Below are 19,069 nucleotides of genomic sequence, written 5' to 3'. Positions count from 1 at the left end.
CCCTTTTTGGACTGATATCCCGTTAGATCTACCACAGCCTCCTTGGGTCCTTCCTGATGACTCAGCTTGCAACAACCCAGTGATTGGGGATATGAAAATTGTGGTAAAATCGTATCTGAAGGGACCCCCATTGGGCTAGGCTTTTCTAAAAATGCCTTCCCCAACTTTAAAACTTTAAAAGTTTTAAAAGTTTTAAAAACTTTAAAAATTTAAAAGGGGATAAAAAGGCATATGTCAAGCCAAAACATCCTGTTTTGATTAGGGGATAAATCATTAGCCTTTATGAACTAGGATTTCCACAAACTTCCATCAGTTTCAACTTCCTGCTTTCTTACTTGCAGCATTCAGGTGACAGACTGCACCCAGAGCTGCAGCCAGGGCAAATGAGCCCTATCTGCCCTGTGTACCAGTTTCAGTGCTCTCCTCCAGTCCAACCACATGTCTATCATGGCTTTGAGGACTGGCAGCAGATCCGGTACCCACCATCAGCAGTGGCAAATGAGCATCCTCAGAACTACCATCGTGTCCCACCTGTGAGTTAATAAAATGTGAAGAATCAGAGCAGGGAAGCAATAAGAGTAGCCCACAATTGCCAGCTATTTTCTTCTGTCCAAAAAAATGGATAGAATTGGAATTCTCAGATTCTGTGCCAAAATTTGTGTACAAGGAAGCACAAGAATGTAAACTTTCTCATTCAGCAACTAATGCTTTCTTATATTTGTACATTGCTGCCATTCATTATGAAGAACTATGAAGTTTCCACTAGAAAATATACAGCAGGGATGTTTCAGTTCAAACTGTTTTGAAGTTGAAGCACCTCTTTTCTGGTTTGAAATGTCCCATCTTTGAGTACCAACCAGCTGTTTAAGATACAGATTTGTCCATTTTTGCTGATATCCAGTAATTGCCCATGAGTTGAAGGATGCATAGAATAGCTGGTTTCACATGTGAAACGGCTATTTCATGCTTGAAATAGGGAATTTCATGTTCAGAAGGGGGGCGGGGTTGAGCTTGAAGAGATTAAAATTGAAATGTATTACAGATGCCTACTATATAGTATTTTATTCTATTGTATTCTATTTTTTTTATTTTTCTTTGTTTCTTATAGCCAGATTATACCTGGTATCCAGCCTGTATTATATCACACAGTCAGAACATACAAGGAGAGGAGGGTGTGAAACAATTTCCCAAGGAATCTGGTAAGAAAGAACTTTTTATTTCTTTCATGACATCCTAGAATATCTTTTTCAGTTATACTGTTCCTGGCTCTCACTTTTAGGATCAACTAACTTGTTAATATGATTCATGTGGAAACATTTGGCATGATCCTGATTTGTGAATCATTAGGAGAGCCTTCACGACCCTGTTAAATAAGATCATTATTAGTCTGTCTTTCAGACATTTCTTTGACTTCATCTTAGGGTGCTCTGAATTGATTATAGTTTGTTTGGTGTTTAAGTCTGGATTGAGGAGAGCCCTAGCTTATGATTCTTGTATATCCTTTTCTGCTCTTTTATAGCTACATTGATTTTTATTTTTTTTTTATGTTTGCTTTCACATATACACGAAATGCAACTGAAAGCTGGCTCTGGAAACTAGAGTGCTTAATATTGGTGAGGATTTGGGTGGCAGACCCATTTCACCTGAATGCTGTGCAAACTAGCAAGTCTCGGCAAGGAGAATTAGGGTCCTGGTAATACAAGATTTGAAAACTACTTTAATACATATGTTTGCTTTTCAGACCCTACAGCTCTTGGGATACCTAAAAATCAAAGACCTGTTTAACTTTGTGGTGATATGTGTTAGCTACAGAAGTGGAACAGCATCATGTGTTTGTCCAGCTCACCTTCTTTACTTCTGGACATTGGTCACATTTATTTGTGTGTAAAAAGATCCACGCCGCTTGGATGCTTGAGATAATAAGCACTTTTAGCAGGATTTTCCAACAATGAATGGCAGATGGTGCCAAGAAGCAACCAGTGACCCAGTGCTTTTGGAAAATCTGTCCTTCTGAAATCTCCAGATCTTGTTTTCTCTCAGTATTTGGATCCACTACTTTTTCTCCTCCTGCATTCAAAGACTCAGCTGTAAGAGAAGAACCGATAAGCTCCAGCAACGAACACTAGGATTTCTGGGTTCACAGGACCTGTGTTTGACTGATTCTCTTACAGTAGAGCAGCTGTATATCTAGGATGTGTTGGCAGTGTATATCTAGCATTTGTTGGCAGTGGAAGCATGCTTTGGGCAGGACAGCGATCCTTGTATAGTAACTAATCCCTATACAAGTTCAGGATTCAGCGGTTGCACAAGGACGAAGAGATCTTCTCATGTTTGTCTATATAATGTATAGGAATAAAAATGAAAGATACTTTTCCTACTCTGAATGAATTACACACACACACACACACACGTTCAGACTTGTAGTTGTCAATAAATACTTTAACCCCAGTGAATGTTAATTTGAATTGAAAACTGTTTATATTAGTTTAATTACCCGCCCCCAGCCCACCTACCCCTAAAATATGGCAGCCCTTTTTGCTCCCTCTTAGTTGGAAGTATATTCCAGTTCTTCAGGAATCTTACTGCATGTTGCATTATGGAATTACATCTGATTATTTAAGCTGCTCAGTGGGAATAGGCTTCAGATTTCACTTCCCAGCTTCTGTTTTGTCACATTCCTAGTTACTCTTGAACCTAGCTTGTAGACTAGATACATCTGTTCCCTGATCTAACAATGCAGTTCTAATTTTCTTCTGTTGGAAAAAGGGTCTCTTTGGCCCTCACATGATTTAAATGGGATAGATGTATGATGAGTGGTCTTTATTTTTTTAAACACATTACTGATCCCTCGGAGGGATGAAATGCTGAACCAGCCAAGCAATTTTCAAAGTGCGTAGCACTGGAAGTGGCATAAATTGCTTGTTACATGCTCCTGTAAAACATGGAATAAATATGCTCATTTGAAACTAGAATTCATGTTCACCCATAAGCACATAATTAAGAAATAATTGTGTGTTTTCTTTTTCTTTACCAAATAAAGGAAAGGAAAAATAATTTTAGAGGGTTCACAGTGCAAAGAAAAATGCAGAACATGAGTGTTGTGAAGAATCTGTAAGCCTCTTCTCTTTTTTTAAAAAAATATTTTCACTGAGTTTAGCTTTTGTCATAGGGAAGTGTCTGTCAATTATTATAGAATAAATTGTATTGTAGGAAGAGGTAAAAGAAGAGACATAATAGGATTGAATGTTTTGCCTGTCTACAGTCTCTAAGTGGAGACCTCTTTCCAAAACATTTTGAGAAGCTCTTAGTATAAGTTGCCACTGTGTTTATGTAGGCTAATATTTTACTAGCTAATATTCTGGTTTCAAAAAAGCATTGGATAACTTGTGCAAAATTATCTTAAATATATTCAGTTTAATAAAATACAAATTTTCCTGGGCTGTGCCTAGAGTTTTATATCTGAGCTTTGCTGTCTTACTAAATGTGTCTTTGTAGTATGCTGTGTTTTTATTAGATACCTTTCAGATTGCTATGAAAGGAAAAAGAGGTATGTGGGAGGAAAAAGTGTATTTTTTCCTTTATGCCCCCCAAACAATTCCCTGCAATGCAGGTAAAAGGAAAAAAAGTTTTCACACACTGCTTGGATTTTCTCTTGTCTTTGAAGCTGGATAATTATGAAATGAAATCCAAGAAAAAGCACAGCTACCTTTCCTACCTTTATGAATTCATGCTTGAAATCATGGAGAATATATTTAGCGTAGAATAGTGTGTATCACACGTGTGTTTTTAATGCATGCTATCCTGGCACCAAACATGGTGAGCTATAAACCTAGAAATCCTCTATTTAACTCTGCAAGCATGAGAGCTAACAGATCTGGGCTTTCGAAATCCAGAAAACCTCTAGAAGGCAGCAAAAAGATGCAGAAAAAATTAAAAGTTTGATGTCATTTAGTGGGCATCCAGAGTCCTGCAGCCTAGATACAGCAGTGTTTTTGAGCTGCTGCCCTTGAATATGGAATTAACAACAGTGACCTACATTCTATATCTGTGTGAAAGTTACCATTATATGTAACATTGTATAAATGTGATATACCTGACAGCTGCGATATGGTCAAACCTAAGATTTCAGCTCTTTCATAGTAGGAAAGTGGCTGTGTGATGAAAGTAGTAAAACAGAAGGCTGATCTGCATTAAAAGAGAGTCTCCAACAACACAAGTGCATTGAGAATTTGCTGTTTTTATTAGGCAGTGTTCTTACACAGTAGATGTGGAGGTCAGAGAAGCTGGGATTTGGGGACTAATAGGAAGGAATACATCTCTGCAAAGATTGTAGTGAAGTAGCTGAATGCACTTAAGAACTACTCCACTGCCTTGCAGTCTTAGGCCAGGTCCCACTCTTAGGGAGTTTTCAGACCTAACCGTCATTCTGATGCATTTTCCTTGCCCCATAAATCCTTTGTCCCATCTTCCTTCCACTTGTCTCAGAAACAAAGTCATTTGAGAAATTCCAGTTCATAAATTCGCTACGTGAGGTTCTGTTCTGTATTTTGAGGAAGGGAAATAAACTGTACTTTATCCAGAAATGCCAAGGCTATTAAATCCATCTATTTTGGAGGGGAAATCCTATTTCCAATAGAACTGTGTGTAACCCAGATAGTGAGTAAGGATTGTACATAAGAGTCAATGGGGGAGGGCATGAGTATGCTGGGGATGTGAGAGAGTCTCTTACAAAGACTACAAATCTGCAGCCTAAAGGTGCCATGAGACTCTTGGTTATGTGGAGAACAAGCATAGCTTGGCCTGAGTTATGACTGATGATATTTTGCTAAGAACAAAATATCTTAGCAATTTAAAACAACAAAATTAAGTGGGAAACTCTTAATGAATGTAGCATTTAATATTCACACAATGTTGGAAATGAGTTTAAATTGCTAAAAATAAACTAGATGGACTTTAACATTGCGACACAATGGTTCAACGTACAGCTAGTCATTTTAAAAAATTCTCAATTTTGTTGTTTTTAAAATTTGTAGAGAATGTTTTGCATCAATATGTTAATAATGAAAGTGAGGAATAGTCTCCACTTTTCTTTAGTACTATAATATCCTAGAGGTACAAAACCCAAAGGTCCTCTTGTTTTTGTGCTGCACTAGTAACAGACTTTTGAAGCAGTATCAGAAGTAACTAAAATGGTTTCCCAATACTATGTTCATCCTGTGGAAATTAAAGCAATCACTGGAGTAAACTGAGGTCAACTTCCTTTTGTAAAGTTATGCTTGGAAATATGTCAGTTAAGATTAACAATTTTGATGTTAAACTTTATCAGTAATAGTGTATGAACTGGCACCTTCTAGGGTGAATTCTATCTTAACTTTTTTTTAGCTTTGAATAAAGGATATTTCGATGATTGGCTGTTTGACAGAAGAAAATGAGTATGTCTGGATATGTCTGCAGTCTCCCTCCCCTCCTTGAATCCATCATTTGCATGGAGTCTATCCATTTGTGGTGTTTTTCCTTATGATTCTTAGAATATCATTCTTCACAGTAGCAACATTTGTCCGGTGAAACCACCTCATCAAGGGCTTTCCATCAGGACCAACCAAAAATTTCTCAAAGTTCCATTTAATATCATGGAGCTTCAGAGGCGACCAGAAGAGTTTCGCGGGGTCACCAAAGTTTTCCACAACAGGTGGACAGGAGTTCTATCAGGAAAAAAAATAGCAGTTATTTTTGTTATTGTTTCTAGAATTAGAATTGTAAGGTTTTTCATCTTTAGTCTAATGGCACAGGGGTGGGCAGGATGGAGAGAGAGATGTAGGTAACTGGGAACAAAGTCTATAAGAAGGCATATTTATTATATAAAATATATTATATAGACATATATTCAAATTATTATGAAGCTACAAATTGTTCTATTCTAAGCTGATTTGCTCTACTGTAGCATTGCAGAATGATACTTAAAATCTAGTAATTTATTTTATTTTTATATATTTATATAGCCGCCCATCTCACATAAAAGTGACTGGGTGGCAATGCCTCACTTTCTAAGCAATTCCATTTTGGTTTTGGTTTGCATAAATAACATGTATAATTTTGGATTCCACCTTGCTCTGTCATGAATAAGAAAATGTGCCACTGCATTGAAGCCTCCAACTATCACCAGGGAGAAAGGTAATTTTTGCTGAGACTCTGCAGCCCTCTAGTACCACAACACCCAGAAGATTTTCTGTCCCTCCAAAGGTAGATTTTCAGTGTGACAAGAAGTTAGCTAAAACAGTGGGAAAATCCTCCCCCCCCCCGACACACACACTTTTCTGCCTACATGAAAATTGCACGAATAGGTGAAATTTTAAGATTGAGGCATTAGAGGCTTGTCCCTAATATCAAAATATTATTGCTCATCATCTGTGAAATAGTGCAGCCAATTCAAACCTTCAGGAAGGTGTAAATTTTCTGTTCGTTCTCCCCATTTACATCTCCTTTCTGAAAGAGCTGGAAATTAGGGACGAAGCCTCCCCCAGGTCTGACATGTCTGGAACAAAAGGAGAATATTAATAGTCCCTTTCAGAGAGAGAGCAGCAAGAAACAGCCTACTGTATTTTGAGGACAACTTCCCACTTCTGTATGAGAGCTGATATTCAGCGTCTTTGCCCCTACAGGCCTATATATCTGGCTGTGCAGATACTGATATAATTTTTTTAAAAACCATTGCTTGGAGAAAAGTCCAAACCTGCACAGGTGAGACACAAACAGTCCCCATCCCTTTATGTTATGACCCTTGAAGCTCCAACAACTCACACTATTGAAATTGTTGACAGTGTTGAATGTAAATGTCTTGCTGATTTTTGGGGGGTGGTAGATGGGATGTCAAAGATGACATGTTTGGCATAGCATGTCTAATCCGTGGCAGGGGTGAGGGACTTCCCAAATCATAAAACCAATCTGAAAGTACCACTAATCATTCTGCTAATTTAAGTCTTCAATCACCCCAAAACATACCCTACATAAGTGTGGCCTACAGGCATCAAATGCCAATCCATTCTTGGATGAAAAGGTCCATTGATATGCCCAATTTTCATCAAGATACAGAATGGATAGATGTAATGACTGGTTCCCAGGCTGATAAAAGAATTAGGAGACCATTGTGTAAACCACCAGTTGCAAGCCCTGTTATCAGTGAAAAGACTAAGTGGCTTTCTGGGTTACAGGAAAGTAGTTGAAAACAGAGAGGTCTCCCCATTAACTTCTGGGTATATTGGTTTGAGATGGGAACTAATTCATTTGTCAGAATTGTAGTAACTCCAATGCTTTCTCCCCAATAAACCTTGCAAAAGAGACTGAGAATTGTGTTTGAAGAATAATCATTTCTGGTTTAGGAACAGGCCAACGAGCCTAACAATAGGTATACACTGGCGATACCCAAATGTAAGCCCATTAAAGAATAAATGATAAAGCCACAGAGGGAGACAGCAATCTACAGTTGGGAAGTCTGGCAAAGTTAACATAATCCTATATGACTAGCATAACCAGAAATGAATTCCTTGCATGTACTCACTTTAGTCCTAGGAGGATTTCAGAATTCTGTCCAGGTTCTTGTTTTCCAAATTGATTGCATGGGAAGCCAAGGATAGCAAATTGGTCATTTCCCAGTGCAGTTTGTAGTGCATTCAGTTCTGTTAGATAAAAGCAATAGGATACTTCAGCAATAGGCCTCTGAACATTCTATAAGGCATTGAACATTCTACTGAACATTGTTGAACATTCTGTAAGGCATTCCCCACAGCCACAATCTTTGCCTTCTTAGTTAGAAGCAACATTTTTTTTTTATCACAGCACAGAGCCCAGCAGCTCTCCTTACCTTTCTCTCCTTGAGCTGACTGATCTTCCTGGTGGCTGGCCAAAGGAGAGGGCTAAACATGACAGTAAACAGATGATCCACCCCTTCCTTGTTCTTCCTCAAGGAAGAAAATTTTAAAAACTATCTGACCATCATGTATAGGAAAAGCAACAAAACCTTCTCTTGGAGGTTGGGGGATGGGCTGGTACCGAGCCACAGTGGGCCTCAGCCATAGCAGGGAGGAAATCTGCAATGCCAAGAAGGGGGATGAGATGGTGGTTTCTGCTACTGAGAAATTTCACACTTACGGCTCCAGAGGAAACACCATGAACTTATCTTTGCAGCTTTTCCTTTACAGCAAAACCTGAACTGGGAGATGACTGGCTTGGCTTCCCAAGCCCTGGGATGAAGGAATGAGAGGGACACCACTGATCTGAGACCAGTGCAGCCATCACATGTGGAGTGGCCTAAGCCAGTACAGTTCCAGTGTCATGACTTTTTTACTAATATATTCTGCTATATGCACTGCAACCTTAGATGCTTAATATAGTTTCACTGCCATGTTTTTCCTTCACAGTATTCCATGAAATGTAATTTTTGTGGAAACACTGAAAAGAGCCATCATTCATCTTACTATATATCATAACTTACAGTTGCTGATAAAAGGACATGGACATGCCAAAATAGTTACTAGAAGTCAAATTCAGCTTGAGGAAGCCCTTACTCTAACTCTTCAGGGACAGATCAGAACTGGACTATGGGATACAATAATTAAATACTTCTGAGCATTTCTATTCCAACCCAATATTTTCAACTAGCTTCCATATTTCTGGGTACAGATACAAGGTTGCTGGAGTTTTGTCTAGAAGTCCAACACTTGCTTACTTTAGCAACAGATCATGGTGGAGTGTACTTCTCTTCCTAGCTCAGGAGCTTACCAACATATTGTGCTGTGAGTCCTCAGTAGGTGGCCACATTTACAAAGAGGACAAACTTCCCCAAATAATTCCGGAAGGGGATGTATTCATCATTTATAGTGAGAGCCCCATAGTCATGGATTGTTCCTTGAACTGAGTCATAGCAAGCCACCTGGAAGACAGCACAAGATAAAACAGGCAAGTAGCATAGGAGAAAGCATACTTTCATGAGCTCTAACACAAAACTTTCATGAGCTCTAACACAAACTCCAGAATCAGCTAAGTACCTTGTCTGTAGCCCCAAGCTCCAGCCACTGAAATGGAACAAACTCTTCAATTTTATCAGAAGCTTTTCAGTATGAAAAAGTATGAAATGTATTGAGGTAGTGCCTTGAGATAGGTTTTACAATAATACTTGTCATAGGAACTCAGCTGCAGCAATATCTGTATGGATTGAGGAATATAAAGACTTGCTACGGTCTCCTCCTTGCAAGACAGTGAATATCTAGAGTCCCTTTCCCACGTGCAGAGGGCAAGAAGCACAGCCTAGGAGCAATTTAGTAGTATGTGGCTTATGGTGTAAGGAGTGTTTTGATTGTTAAAGGCATGATGAAAGAAACCACAGCTTCTGAACTTCTCTCTTCTGTGGGGCTACTTCATAACTGTAGGAAGTTTGAGGGCTGACAAAGCTATGAATATATTTTAAGAACACGTTAAGTAAACAGTAGAATATGTGAAATCAATACTGAAAATATATTCAGTCTCATAGGTGGTATGAAAGTTAGGAGAAAGGAAAGTGCTAGGCATGCAAAGTCTCCTAAATTCAATGTTTAGGGAGGGCTAAAACTCTAGAGAGTTGATGGCCGTAAATGCAGAGCAATTCCTGCCAGCAAAATGCAAGCCAGGACCTACTATTAGAATTCAGCTCATCTGCTCTGTAGATTCTCTGCCACCTTTCACAGTAATAAAAGACTTTTTCTTCCCCTTTTCCCAAAGTCAGCTGATCTAATGCAAAAAGCTTTGGGATGGGATTTAGGAGGGTGTATTTTTGTGTGTCGAATGAGAGGATTACAGGTTTTGCACAGTTATTAAAAACGAATATTTGGTCTGTGTTCCAAGTCACTCTAGTCCTTACTTCTAGATATATGTTTAGTTGCTGGCCTGGAGAAGTAGATCCCAGAAGCATGAAGTTTGCCTTGGCACAGAGGAGACTGAGCTACATGGACTAGTAATAGGAACAAATCTCAGTGATAAAAGGACTATATTCCATGAAAGTTTAGACTATGATAATTTGTAAATTCTGAACATACCAAGAAGTCATTGTTTACTAAAGCAGTCATTTCTCTGGAGGTTTATAAGCATTATTTTCTGAGGAATTGCTTTTGACAGTCACCTAGAAACGCTGGTTCCTAGGATCTGACTAGAACATTTCAGCCATTCACTCTGCCTCCTCCTGCACCATCAGAAGTTTAACCTCCTGACATCAAAAACTGCTGCAAATCAGATACTAGCCATCCATGTCTTAATCCGTTTGTTTTTCTTTGCATGAATAGTTCCAGAACAACAGAAAAGTTTAATCAAGAGTTACTTAAACAAGGTCATGTTTATTGTTCAGATATTCAGATAGGATGCCTAAAAAGAAAAAGAAAAGAAAAACCTTACACCTGCTTTCCTCTACCAGATGCCTTACAGGAGTGTTAATCCATAACTCTCATCATTCCCAGAAATCATGGTCATCATTATGGGAGTTGAGGTCCAATGTTTTTTTTTTTTTTAATCTGCACTCAGTCGTTACCAACTCTGCAGTGACTGCTTTTGGACGAGTCCTTGCAGTTTTCAAGGCAAGGTGTTTCGGAAGTGGTTTGCCAGTGCCTCCTTCCTAGAGCAGAGCCCAGCTGGCGAGCGCAGGGGGCGGGGTTTCCGTTGCTTTGGGTCTTTTTCGGGTGTGCGCGGCTTCCGCACTACTGGCAACTGTTCCCGACTCCTTTTGCAAGGCGCCACCAGTATTTTTCCTCCCACCGGAGTGAGAGTACCCATTTATCTATTCACGTAAGTTTTCGAACTGTTGGGTTGACAGGAGCTGGGGTAGGAAGCAAGAGCTCACTCTGCTACGCGAAGGCTGGGCTCGAACCGCTGAAGTGTTGACCATTTCTGGCCAGCGTCATTAAGCCGTCCTATCTTTAATACAGCCAAACACTTTGGAGCACAGCTGCCTGCTGTACGTAACTAGAGCTAGATGTAACTACAGGTTTGAAAGAGAAGTAGAAATAATAGAAATACAACTACAATTTTTCTTGCTACCTTTCTGTTCACCAAAAACAGTGACATTTTGTTCCAACAAAGTTCACCACAGCCATGCACACAAAACTTTGCTCTGTTTCATGCACTTTTTGTTTTCTTTTTACCAGATTGGCAAAATGGTGTAGAAATGGTCCAAAATGAATGGATAATTTGCAAAATGAGATACTGAAAAAGCTGAAACTGATGTACTCTTACTCTTCTCGGCATTGTAAAAAGCCATTTGAAAAGGTAAAAGGTGAAGCTTTTTCACCGGCATGGCACACTGCAGTTTTTGAGGTTTTGCTTGTCCTGAAGATATTAAAGCCTCTAGCAGCCTTATGTGGGGATTAAATGTTCAACTTCAGAGGAGTTTGATATGTTAAAGAAATGTATTAATAGAATGAAAATGCAGAGGCTTTAGAATATTCCAGATAGTTGCATTCCAAAAATTTAAAAGAATTAATACATGCAAATAACCACCATATATGTTTACTTCAGATTTAAGAAATAAGGATTAAGGCTATATTTGCTTAACATGGTAAGCTATAATGTTCATTTAACCTGTTATTCTTGATTGTGTACACTGCTTGCACCAAAGTATGCAATATTTCATGGCATCTAGGCCTAATATCGATGCCATCTGGTATGTTATAGGTTTGTAGCCTATAAAAAAAACTAGGTTACAAAGTCTTGTTTCTACACTTCTAAAATGGTGTCCATTTTAGGTCCAATGACACGGCAAATACTAAGCTTTGGTTAAAGAATAACATGACAGCATCCACTCTCTCTTTACTCAGCCTATACAGCTTAACAGGCAACGCACTAGTCAGTAAGTTACACAAATTAAGGAATTATAAACCCATGTTATTTCAAGTTTCTTGTTCAGAATATTTTATTTCAGTTTTACGTAGTTTAACCCACTTTTCCATTTGGGAGGGAGACTTTGGCATCTGTAACTGACTAGCAGATTGAAATACTGTAAGTTGCCAAATTTCAAAGTTGCAATTTCATATTGACATCTTCACCTCATTGTCTGTAGAGAAAGAAAAGGTGCAGGTGGGAAAATATCAAGAATTAAGAAGACTTCCTATTTTGCCCCAGCAAAGATGCTAACAAGAATCCTTGGTGGAAGATAGAATTTAATTTTTTCTGTCCCACTGTGCCATTTCTTTTCATGTGACTCTCTCTCCCTTTCTTTCCACAAACAATACAAGGCAAGATTATATCCACTGGATTTTTCTTTGATTTGGGCTTAAATGAAACATTAGGGAAAAAGTCTGAAATGGTAAATTCCTGGAATTCTGCATGAACCCTTTCCTTCCCCCTGCAGATCAATGGAGATTTGCAAATCAGATTCAAATCTGAAATGTGAAAAAATAAAAAACAAAAAGAAACGTGAAGTAACCGAAATATGAAAAATATGCAACCCCCCGCCCCCAAACACATTTTTGTGCAGTGTACAAAAGCAGTCATCATAGTTATTTTCATGTTGGTTTCCAGTTGCTATTTTTACCTGGAGTATTTATTTGCCAAACTAGGAATTCTTAATTATAACCAGCATAATATTCCTCAACATGACTAGTGAGCCTATTACAGGGCCACAGACTGTTTTCCTATACATGGTGGTAAAGAGGTTAAAGACAGAGTTGGTAACCACATTCTTCTCTGAATGGAGCATTCAGTGCTCCAGGATACACAAGTAGCCTAAAGTAGTTTGTTGATTCCTTAAACGTTTTAGAAACAAACACTAGAACGTCCTACCTTGGCTCGATCTTGGGTCGGCTGAGAAAGAGGAATATGTGAGCAGGTTCTTGTCTCCTCATGTTGGTGAGGTAACGGAAAGCCTGTTGAAATCTAATTCAGATCCAGTGTAATAAGGCAATTTTGTAGTAAAATCAAGGACTACTTAATATGTACATATTAAGAACAATTATTATACCTTAGCACTTCCTGTGTGTGAGAGAGCACATATTATATTATCTCTAAAGTCCATACCAACACAGCTCTATACATGTTTATTCATTTTTTGCAGCTAATGGCTATAAGAAATTGAAATTTATGATTGAGTCTACTAAACTAAATTCCAATGAGATTGATAGTACTTACTCCCAGCTGAGTATAGGCTAGACTCTAGCTTTAGTGGCACAGTCACCCTTGTACACTCAGGGATAGTGTCATGAATATTCAGTGTATATCCACCCAACTCTGGTGCCATCCAGAGAGGCTGACTGATGGAAATTCAGGTAAGTACAGTGTCAATGCCAGGGGAACTGCAACCTGGATTGGGGAAGGCCAGCTAGCCACACAGTTCTTCTTCTCAGTCTTCTTCATCAAATGGTACTTTGATTTAAAAAAAAAAAAATTCAAGCAACAAAAAAGAAGAACTATAACAGTGCAAGATCACAATTAATGGGGGAAGGAAACCATGCTATATTTGTAAGGGTGTGCAATAGATTTGGAAGGGTTTCCATTTATTTTCCAGAGAAGTAGCAGTATTTTCAGCCCAGACCTAAGTACCTGAAGCAGCTGCAGAAATTGCAGATAATTCAGGAAATTTACACTGTGACAAATGTGTTATTCTCTAAGGTGCCACAAAACTCTTGAGCTGTTAATTCTACTCTGACACAGTTCTCACTGCTTAAAACTGGACCCAGACTCTTATTAAACAAGAATGGCTCCCACACTGATTAAAATACCTGTTTCTGTACTTTGAGAATGGAATATTTCACCTGCCACAAGGGTGGCTGGGGAATTCTGGGAGTTGAAGACCACACATCCTAAAGTTGCTGAGGTTGAGAAACACTGGTTTAAACAATAAATTGGTCATTAAGCTTCTTCTGTCAGCACTGGCAGCTTCCACTGTTTTTCTGACCTCAGCACAGTCACAGTGTTTGCCAGCGTTTGCCTGTGCAAATACACAGCCCTTGGTGTAAACAAGTCTCTTGAAGATGATCTTGTCCACTGTGCTAAATACAGGTGGCCACATAGAAATGTTGTTCCACCATATTTGTTCTGTTAACTGCAACACAGTCCTGGAGCAATTTTCTTCTTCCTCTTTGGTGGGTTAATATCTGCCTCACCAGGGACCTCTGTAATTCTGAGTTCCTTTCTTATTTCTACAGGTTCCCTCTCTCTGCTCTGTCCAGATTTGAATTGGACAGGTAGGACAAAGCCATACACACCCATCTTTTATTTCCCATCATCATTAACATCATGCTCAATTGCACTTTTGCAAGAAAAATGACTTCATTTCTCTTCACAACCACCCTGTGGGGTGGAATGCTAGCCTTTCACGTTACACAAAGGTGTATTTGCAGCCCAGATTCACCTGGGACCTGCGTAGCAACATCAGCAGAGCCTTAATCCTGGATCCAATTTACAACATTACATGTATTTAATCATCCTGAAAAATGTGCATATATCTCTGCTGAATCAAGTCTGCTGAGCTCAGGAGTAGAGGGAGTGCACGCTAACTGATTGCCAGGCAAACACCCTCATTATCTTTCACCAGTTGATGGGGGGGCTGCTGGTTCATGCTGGGGGAAATGCCATCTTTATCCTTTGATGCAAGTCTGACAGTAAAGATTCAAACATGGGTCTTAATTTAGTAAATAAATGCTAAAAACGAAAAAAGCAATAACACCCAAGCAAAATGGTGCTGGTTGGCTAAAGCCAAATTGGGATTCATTTCAGTCAGTCTCTTTCTGAGACTGTGACTTTGGAGGGAGTGGATTTGGCCCCCATTTAACCAGTTCACATTAGCTGCTACTAGCTACACATTCCTAAGATGTATGTATCACTACTGTATCACAAATACTCAAAACCTCTAGGCATTGCTCTCCATCCTTACCATCCCCTTCAGGCAAACACCATCTGGACCAGAAAGCACCACCTGTCTGGTCTGATGATATCCTCCAATTCAGACACTCCCCTCCTTGAAACATGCTAGAATGTCTTACCTTCTGTTGTTCCTGTCCCAGGTTGGGCTGAAATAAGCCAGCCAAAAGCAAGGAGATGATCCATGCACCTTTAAGTCTGCCCTTCATGGTAGGAGAGCAAGAGGGACAGGGGCCCTGCACCCCTGCCTGGCCTTGCCTCCACAAAAAACTGTGTTGCTGCTTGCTGTAGGTGTCTCTTTGTGTTTCTCTCTCTCTGTCAAACATTACCACCTTCCAGCTCAACAGCTAGTATAAAAAGGATGAAGCTAAGTGCTGGTAGCCAATCATGAAGCAGCAGGAACTTGAGGGCTGGTCCTTTTCATATTAACCATGTGGCTTCTGGGCTTCAGCATTCCTCAAAGGCTGAGATGCCAAATGCTGCCCAGCTCCTTAAGACTGAATTGCTATACATCTACCTTAGTGCTCAATTCAACAAGTGGAACTGGATTAAAGAAAACATTTGAGAACAAAGCATGTTCCAAATGGTCATTTAGAGGAATGACTCTAAATGGAGTCATTTGGAATAATATGACTCTGTGATGTGTTAGCACAAAAAAGTCACATCCTGGGTCTCTTCTGCTGTCATTGAATACTGTACAATATATCTCTTAAAGTGGGAGTATGTCCCATTGAACTCAGCGGAATTTGTTTCTGAGGAGAATTATATAGAGCTCTGCGAGTAACATTTTTATTCCCACTCTTCTTTTATTAAAAACCAGGCATGTATTTAGATACATCATCTGTGTCCCTAGTATTCCCAACTGGGTTTGGCTGTGGCAATAGGAGTTGTAGTCTAAAATGTCTAGAAAAGACTTATTTTGGGGGAGAGTGGGGGAATTAATTTAAAGCCAATGGGATACTGGACCAGGACTGAGGAAATTGGGGTAGAAGTCTCCTTCAGACATGGAAGCTCACAGGGTGACTTTGGGCTATTCTTTTCAGCTCAACCTACCTCACAGGATTATTGTTATGAAGAAATTTGGAGGAGGGAGTGTTATATTTGCTGCCTTGAGGTAGGAAATAATTCTAACAAACAGGAAAGAGGAACTAGATCAAGTCCTAGTATTTACATCTAAGCTGCCATTTCAAGAGGCATATTTCACAAAAACAGATTTAGAAATAATTTTAGCATGACCAACAGGTGTTCTGAAGGATCTCATGTTCATATCACATTCTGTAATGTTCCAGGACAACACTGTGAATGTTAACCAATTCAAATTTATAGTTGGAACTTAACTGTAGTTAAGGTGCTCAGAATGGTGTTCCTCATACAGTCTAGTGGTCAGTATTGCCATTGATTTCTTATCCATTATAAAATTAAGAAATCATAGAGTTGGAAGGGACCATTGAGCCCAACCCCTCTGGAATCCAAATTACAAGGGGTGCTCACCATCTCTTGCTCTTACACTTCTTTACCCCTAAAGTTCAGTTGGAATGTGCCTTCCTGTATCTTAAATCATTTGTTCTCTTTCCTGCCATCCAGAACAAAAGAGAAAAGACCTTGACCTTCTTTTATGTGACATTTTGTCAGACATAACAATCTTTTGGAGAAACTGGTTCACTGGGCCTTATGGAAGCCTTTGGAGGGACACAAAAATAGGTCAGGCTGTTTTTCACATTATCCTATTTGCAGATGTAGAAGTAAATCAAACACCTTTTTGCCACATATACCCAAAGCTTGGGATGAAGTTTAACCTCCACCCCTGCTAGTGATCTTGCTTAAAATCACTACTTTTGTTCTGTTTTTATCAATATGGAAACAGTTATCTTAATAAACATTATGGAGGAGAGAAAGATAGAAACTTTAACTCATTCCTTTCTCAGTTTTGTAGGCAAGAAAACTGAGTAGGCAATTTCATATTTATCCAGTAGAAGAAAAAATCTTCAACCATTACTCATGAACAGGACTTAGCAGTGACTGTAGGATAATTCCTGAAAAATATTAATGGGAGAAGTTCCTTCATGAGATCTTTCTTTCTTTGAGATAAGTCTTTCTTTGAGACTTAATTGAATATGCCAGGAAGGAAGGTTGCAGACCAGAGGAATATGGGACAGGAGATCCCTCATATTTTTTAGCCATTCACCTGACAAAATAAGTACAAAAATACCACGTTCCCTCCATGAACATTTCTCTGAATTCTCTTTTCTCTTTGAAAGAAATTTCAACAGTTTTTTTTCCCCCCATCAGATTGAAAGGTGGAAAAAAATGCACTACCTCTGTCTGACTTTTCCCACCAATTAACAGGAAAACAGTGATCATGTTGAGCACAATCACTGGGCAAGAAACAAGAATCAAGCCTCTTTCCTTCCTTATCTGGATGATGGGATCAAGTGAAGGTATAGATATGGTGGAATCAACAAAATCAGCTATATGGATCAATTTGAAATTATCTTCCAATCTACTACTCTATTTTCTAGTTTCTTAAAAACTATCTGGAGTTTATGAAAAATATATTGATTTTAAGAATATCAAAAGGAATACAACATATGAAGTTCTTTTTGAATGAAAGAAGTAAGGGTTATTAAAATTATTATTACTGACTTGCATATTATATAAATGCAGATTTTAATGAACAAAAGTTATTCCACAAAAGCCTTTATTTTCATAACAAACAAGTGAATTGTTCAATTAAGTATTGAAAAGCTTTAGGTGAAGCAGGAACCAATGAAATGAATACTCTTCCTCCCTAAATTCCCTACTTGATAAACCTGGTCCACTTCCCCCCCAAAATTGGCAGGACTTAATAAGATTAAAATATGATTGTACTCATAGAAAGGAACACTTGAACCACACACTGCTTCCATAAAGCTTATCACTGATCAGGAAAATATCTACATTTCTTGATGGGAGGCACTCAGGGGTGAAGAACATGATCTCTGTAGTCATTTGAATATTTGTAGGCATTGCTTGTAGGTGGGTGGATCCATTTAGATAGATTCTAATATATTTGCCTGCATGGCCAGGACTTTTCTGTGTTTCAGTGATGAAAAAGACCAAGCTTGGATGGAGGGTTGATTTTTCATGTAATCTTTCTTAACTGTCTTTTATTTCCAGGATTACTTTTCTTGAATTTGATATTAGGATTTGGGCATGTCTATGTATATATTTATACAATTTTCTAATCTGGGAGGGTGTTTTTGTTTGTTTGTCTGTTTGTTTCTTACCTTGCCAAATGCCAGTTCTCACAGATGTGCAGGTTCATTCAGGATATGAAAATGTATCATTTACAGATTATGTTTGAATTGAGAATGAGGTCATTTTTAAACATTATTATTGCACACCCTATCTGCCATTGCCACCAACACAACATTTAATGCAACTAAAACAAAAACAAAAACAAGAGCTAAAAAGGTTTTCATTTAATTAACTTTGAAGTAACCAAAATCATAGAATTGGAAGGGACCATTTTGCTCTGTGGGATTTTTTTTCCCAGACATTAAACCAACATCTGCCTTCCTGTAATTTAAATCCATTATCCTGCCCTTTGGGAGGATTAAGAATAGGTTTTGGACTTCCTCGTGGCATTATTTCAAGTAGTTGGGGAGTACTATCCTATTCCCCTTGGTTTTTATTGTTAGCTAAACATTCTCTGTTCATTCTCTCTGTTGTGGGACTATGGTTCTAAACTCCTGTTCGTCTTCATTGACCTCTAAATCCTTCCAATTGTCTGAAACCTTCTTAAAGTGCTGTGTCCAAAACAATACTCATGGTGCAGTCTAATCAGTCCTGAATAAAGTCAAACAATGACTTCCTTGATTTGAAAACTATATCTCTGCTGATGGAACCTAAAGCTGCATTTGTCTTTTTGCAGCCATTTGTAATCAATAGTCTGTTTCATAAGTACTATTGGCAAGTCAGGTTTCTTCCATTCCACACTTATTCATTTGATTGCTAAGTGGATTTATTTGTTATGTTTCATTATTTTATTTTGAGCCATTTCTCTAACCTACCATTCTGAATTTTATTTTTATTTTCTATGGTATTAAGCTATGCCATCAAACTTGTGTTATCTGCAAATCCGACAAGCATTCTTTCTGCATATTCATCCAAGTCATTAATTAAAAAATTTAAGAATACAGAACTCAGGACTGATTCA

The 19,069-nt window shown here is 38.6% G+C and overlaps 2 protein-coding genes across 10 annotated transcripts in view; one reads left to right on the top strand and one right to left on the bottom strand.

The window, feature by feature from the left end:
- TNIP1 (TNFAIP3 interacting protein 1) overlaps positions 1-5,386 on the top strand; it is a 66,173-nt gene extending 60,787 nt beyond the window's left edge. For 6 of the 9 annotated variants that reach the window (XM_025163956.2, XM_025163955.2, XM_015887348.3 and 3 more), the window contains 3 exons: positions 342-533; positions 1,109-1,199; positions 1,742-5,386. In XM_025163956.2, coding sequence (XP_025019724.2) covers positions 342-533; positions 1,109-1,199; positions 1,742-1,785 — 327 coding nt within the window. In that variant the 3' untranslated portion in view covers positions 1,786-5,386. The remainder of the gene's footprint in view (positions 1-341; positions 534-1,108; positions 1,200-1,741) is intronic. The other 3 variants (XM_088133861.1, XM_088133860.1, XM_015887350.3) reach the window with 2 other exon arrangements.
- GPX3 (glutathione peroxidase 3) lies at positions 4,218-15,202 on the bottom strand. The gene is made up of 6 exons (XM_007423968.3): positions 14,994-15,202; positions 12,796-12,888; positions 8,776-8,926; positions 7,556-7,673; positions 6,433-6,532; positions 4,218-5,702 (listed from the first exon to the last, which is right to left on the bottom strand). The coding sequence occupies exons 1-6, from the start codon at positions 15,195-15,197 to the stop codon at positions 5,493-5,495; spliced, it is 876 nt and encodes a 291-aa protein (XP_007424030.2). The 5' UTR covers positions 15,198-15,202; the 3' UTR covers positions 4,218-5,492.
- Between the last annotated feature and the right edge of the window lie 3,867 nt (positions 15,203-19,069).

The sequence above is a fragment of the Python bivittatus genome, unplaced genomic scaffold, assembly GCF_059951505.1.
Source record: "Python bivittatus isolate LINGU-HERP-01145 unplaced genomic scaffold, Pbiv_v1 ctg000080_np1212, whole genome shotgun sequence".
In the NCBI taxonomy this organism is placed as follows: domain Eukaryota; kingdom Metazoa; phylum Chordata; class Lepidosauria; order Squamata; family Pythonidae; genus Python; species Python bivittatus.
The sequence above is the reverse complement of the archived record's forward strand: the minus strand, read 5'-3'. Positions and strand labels throughout refer to the sequence as shown.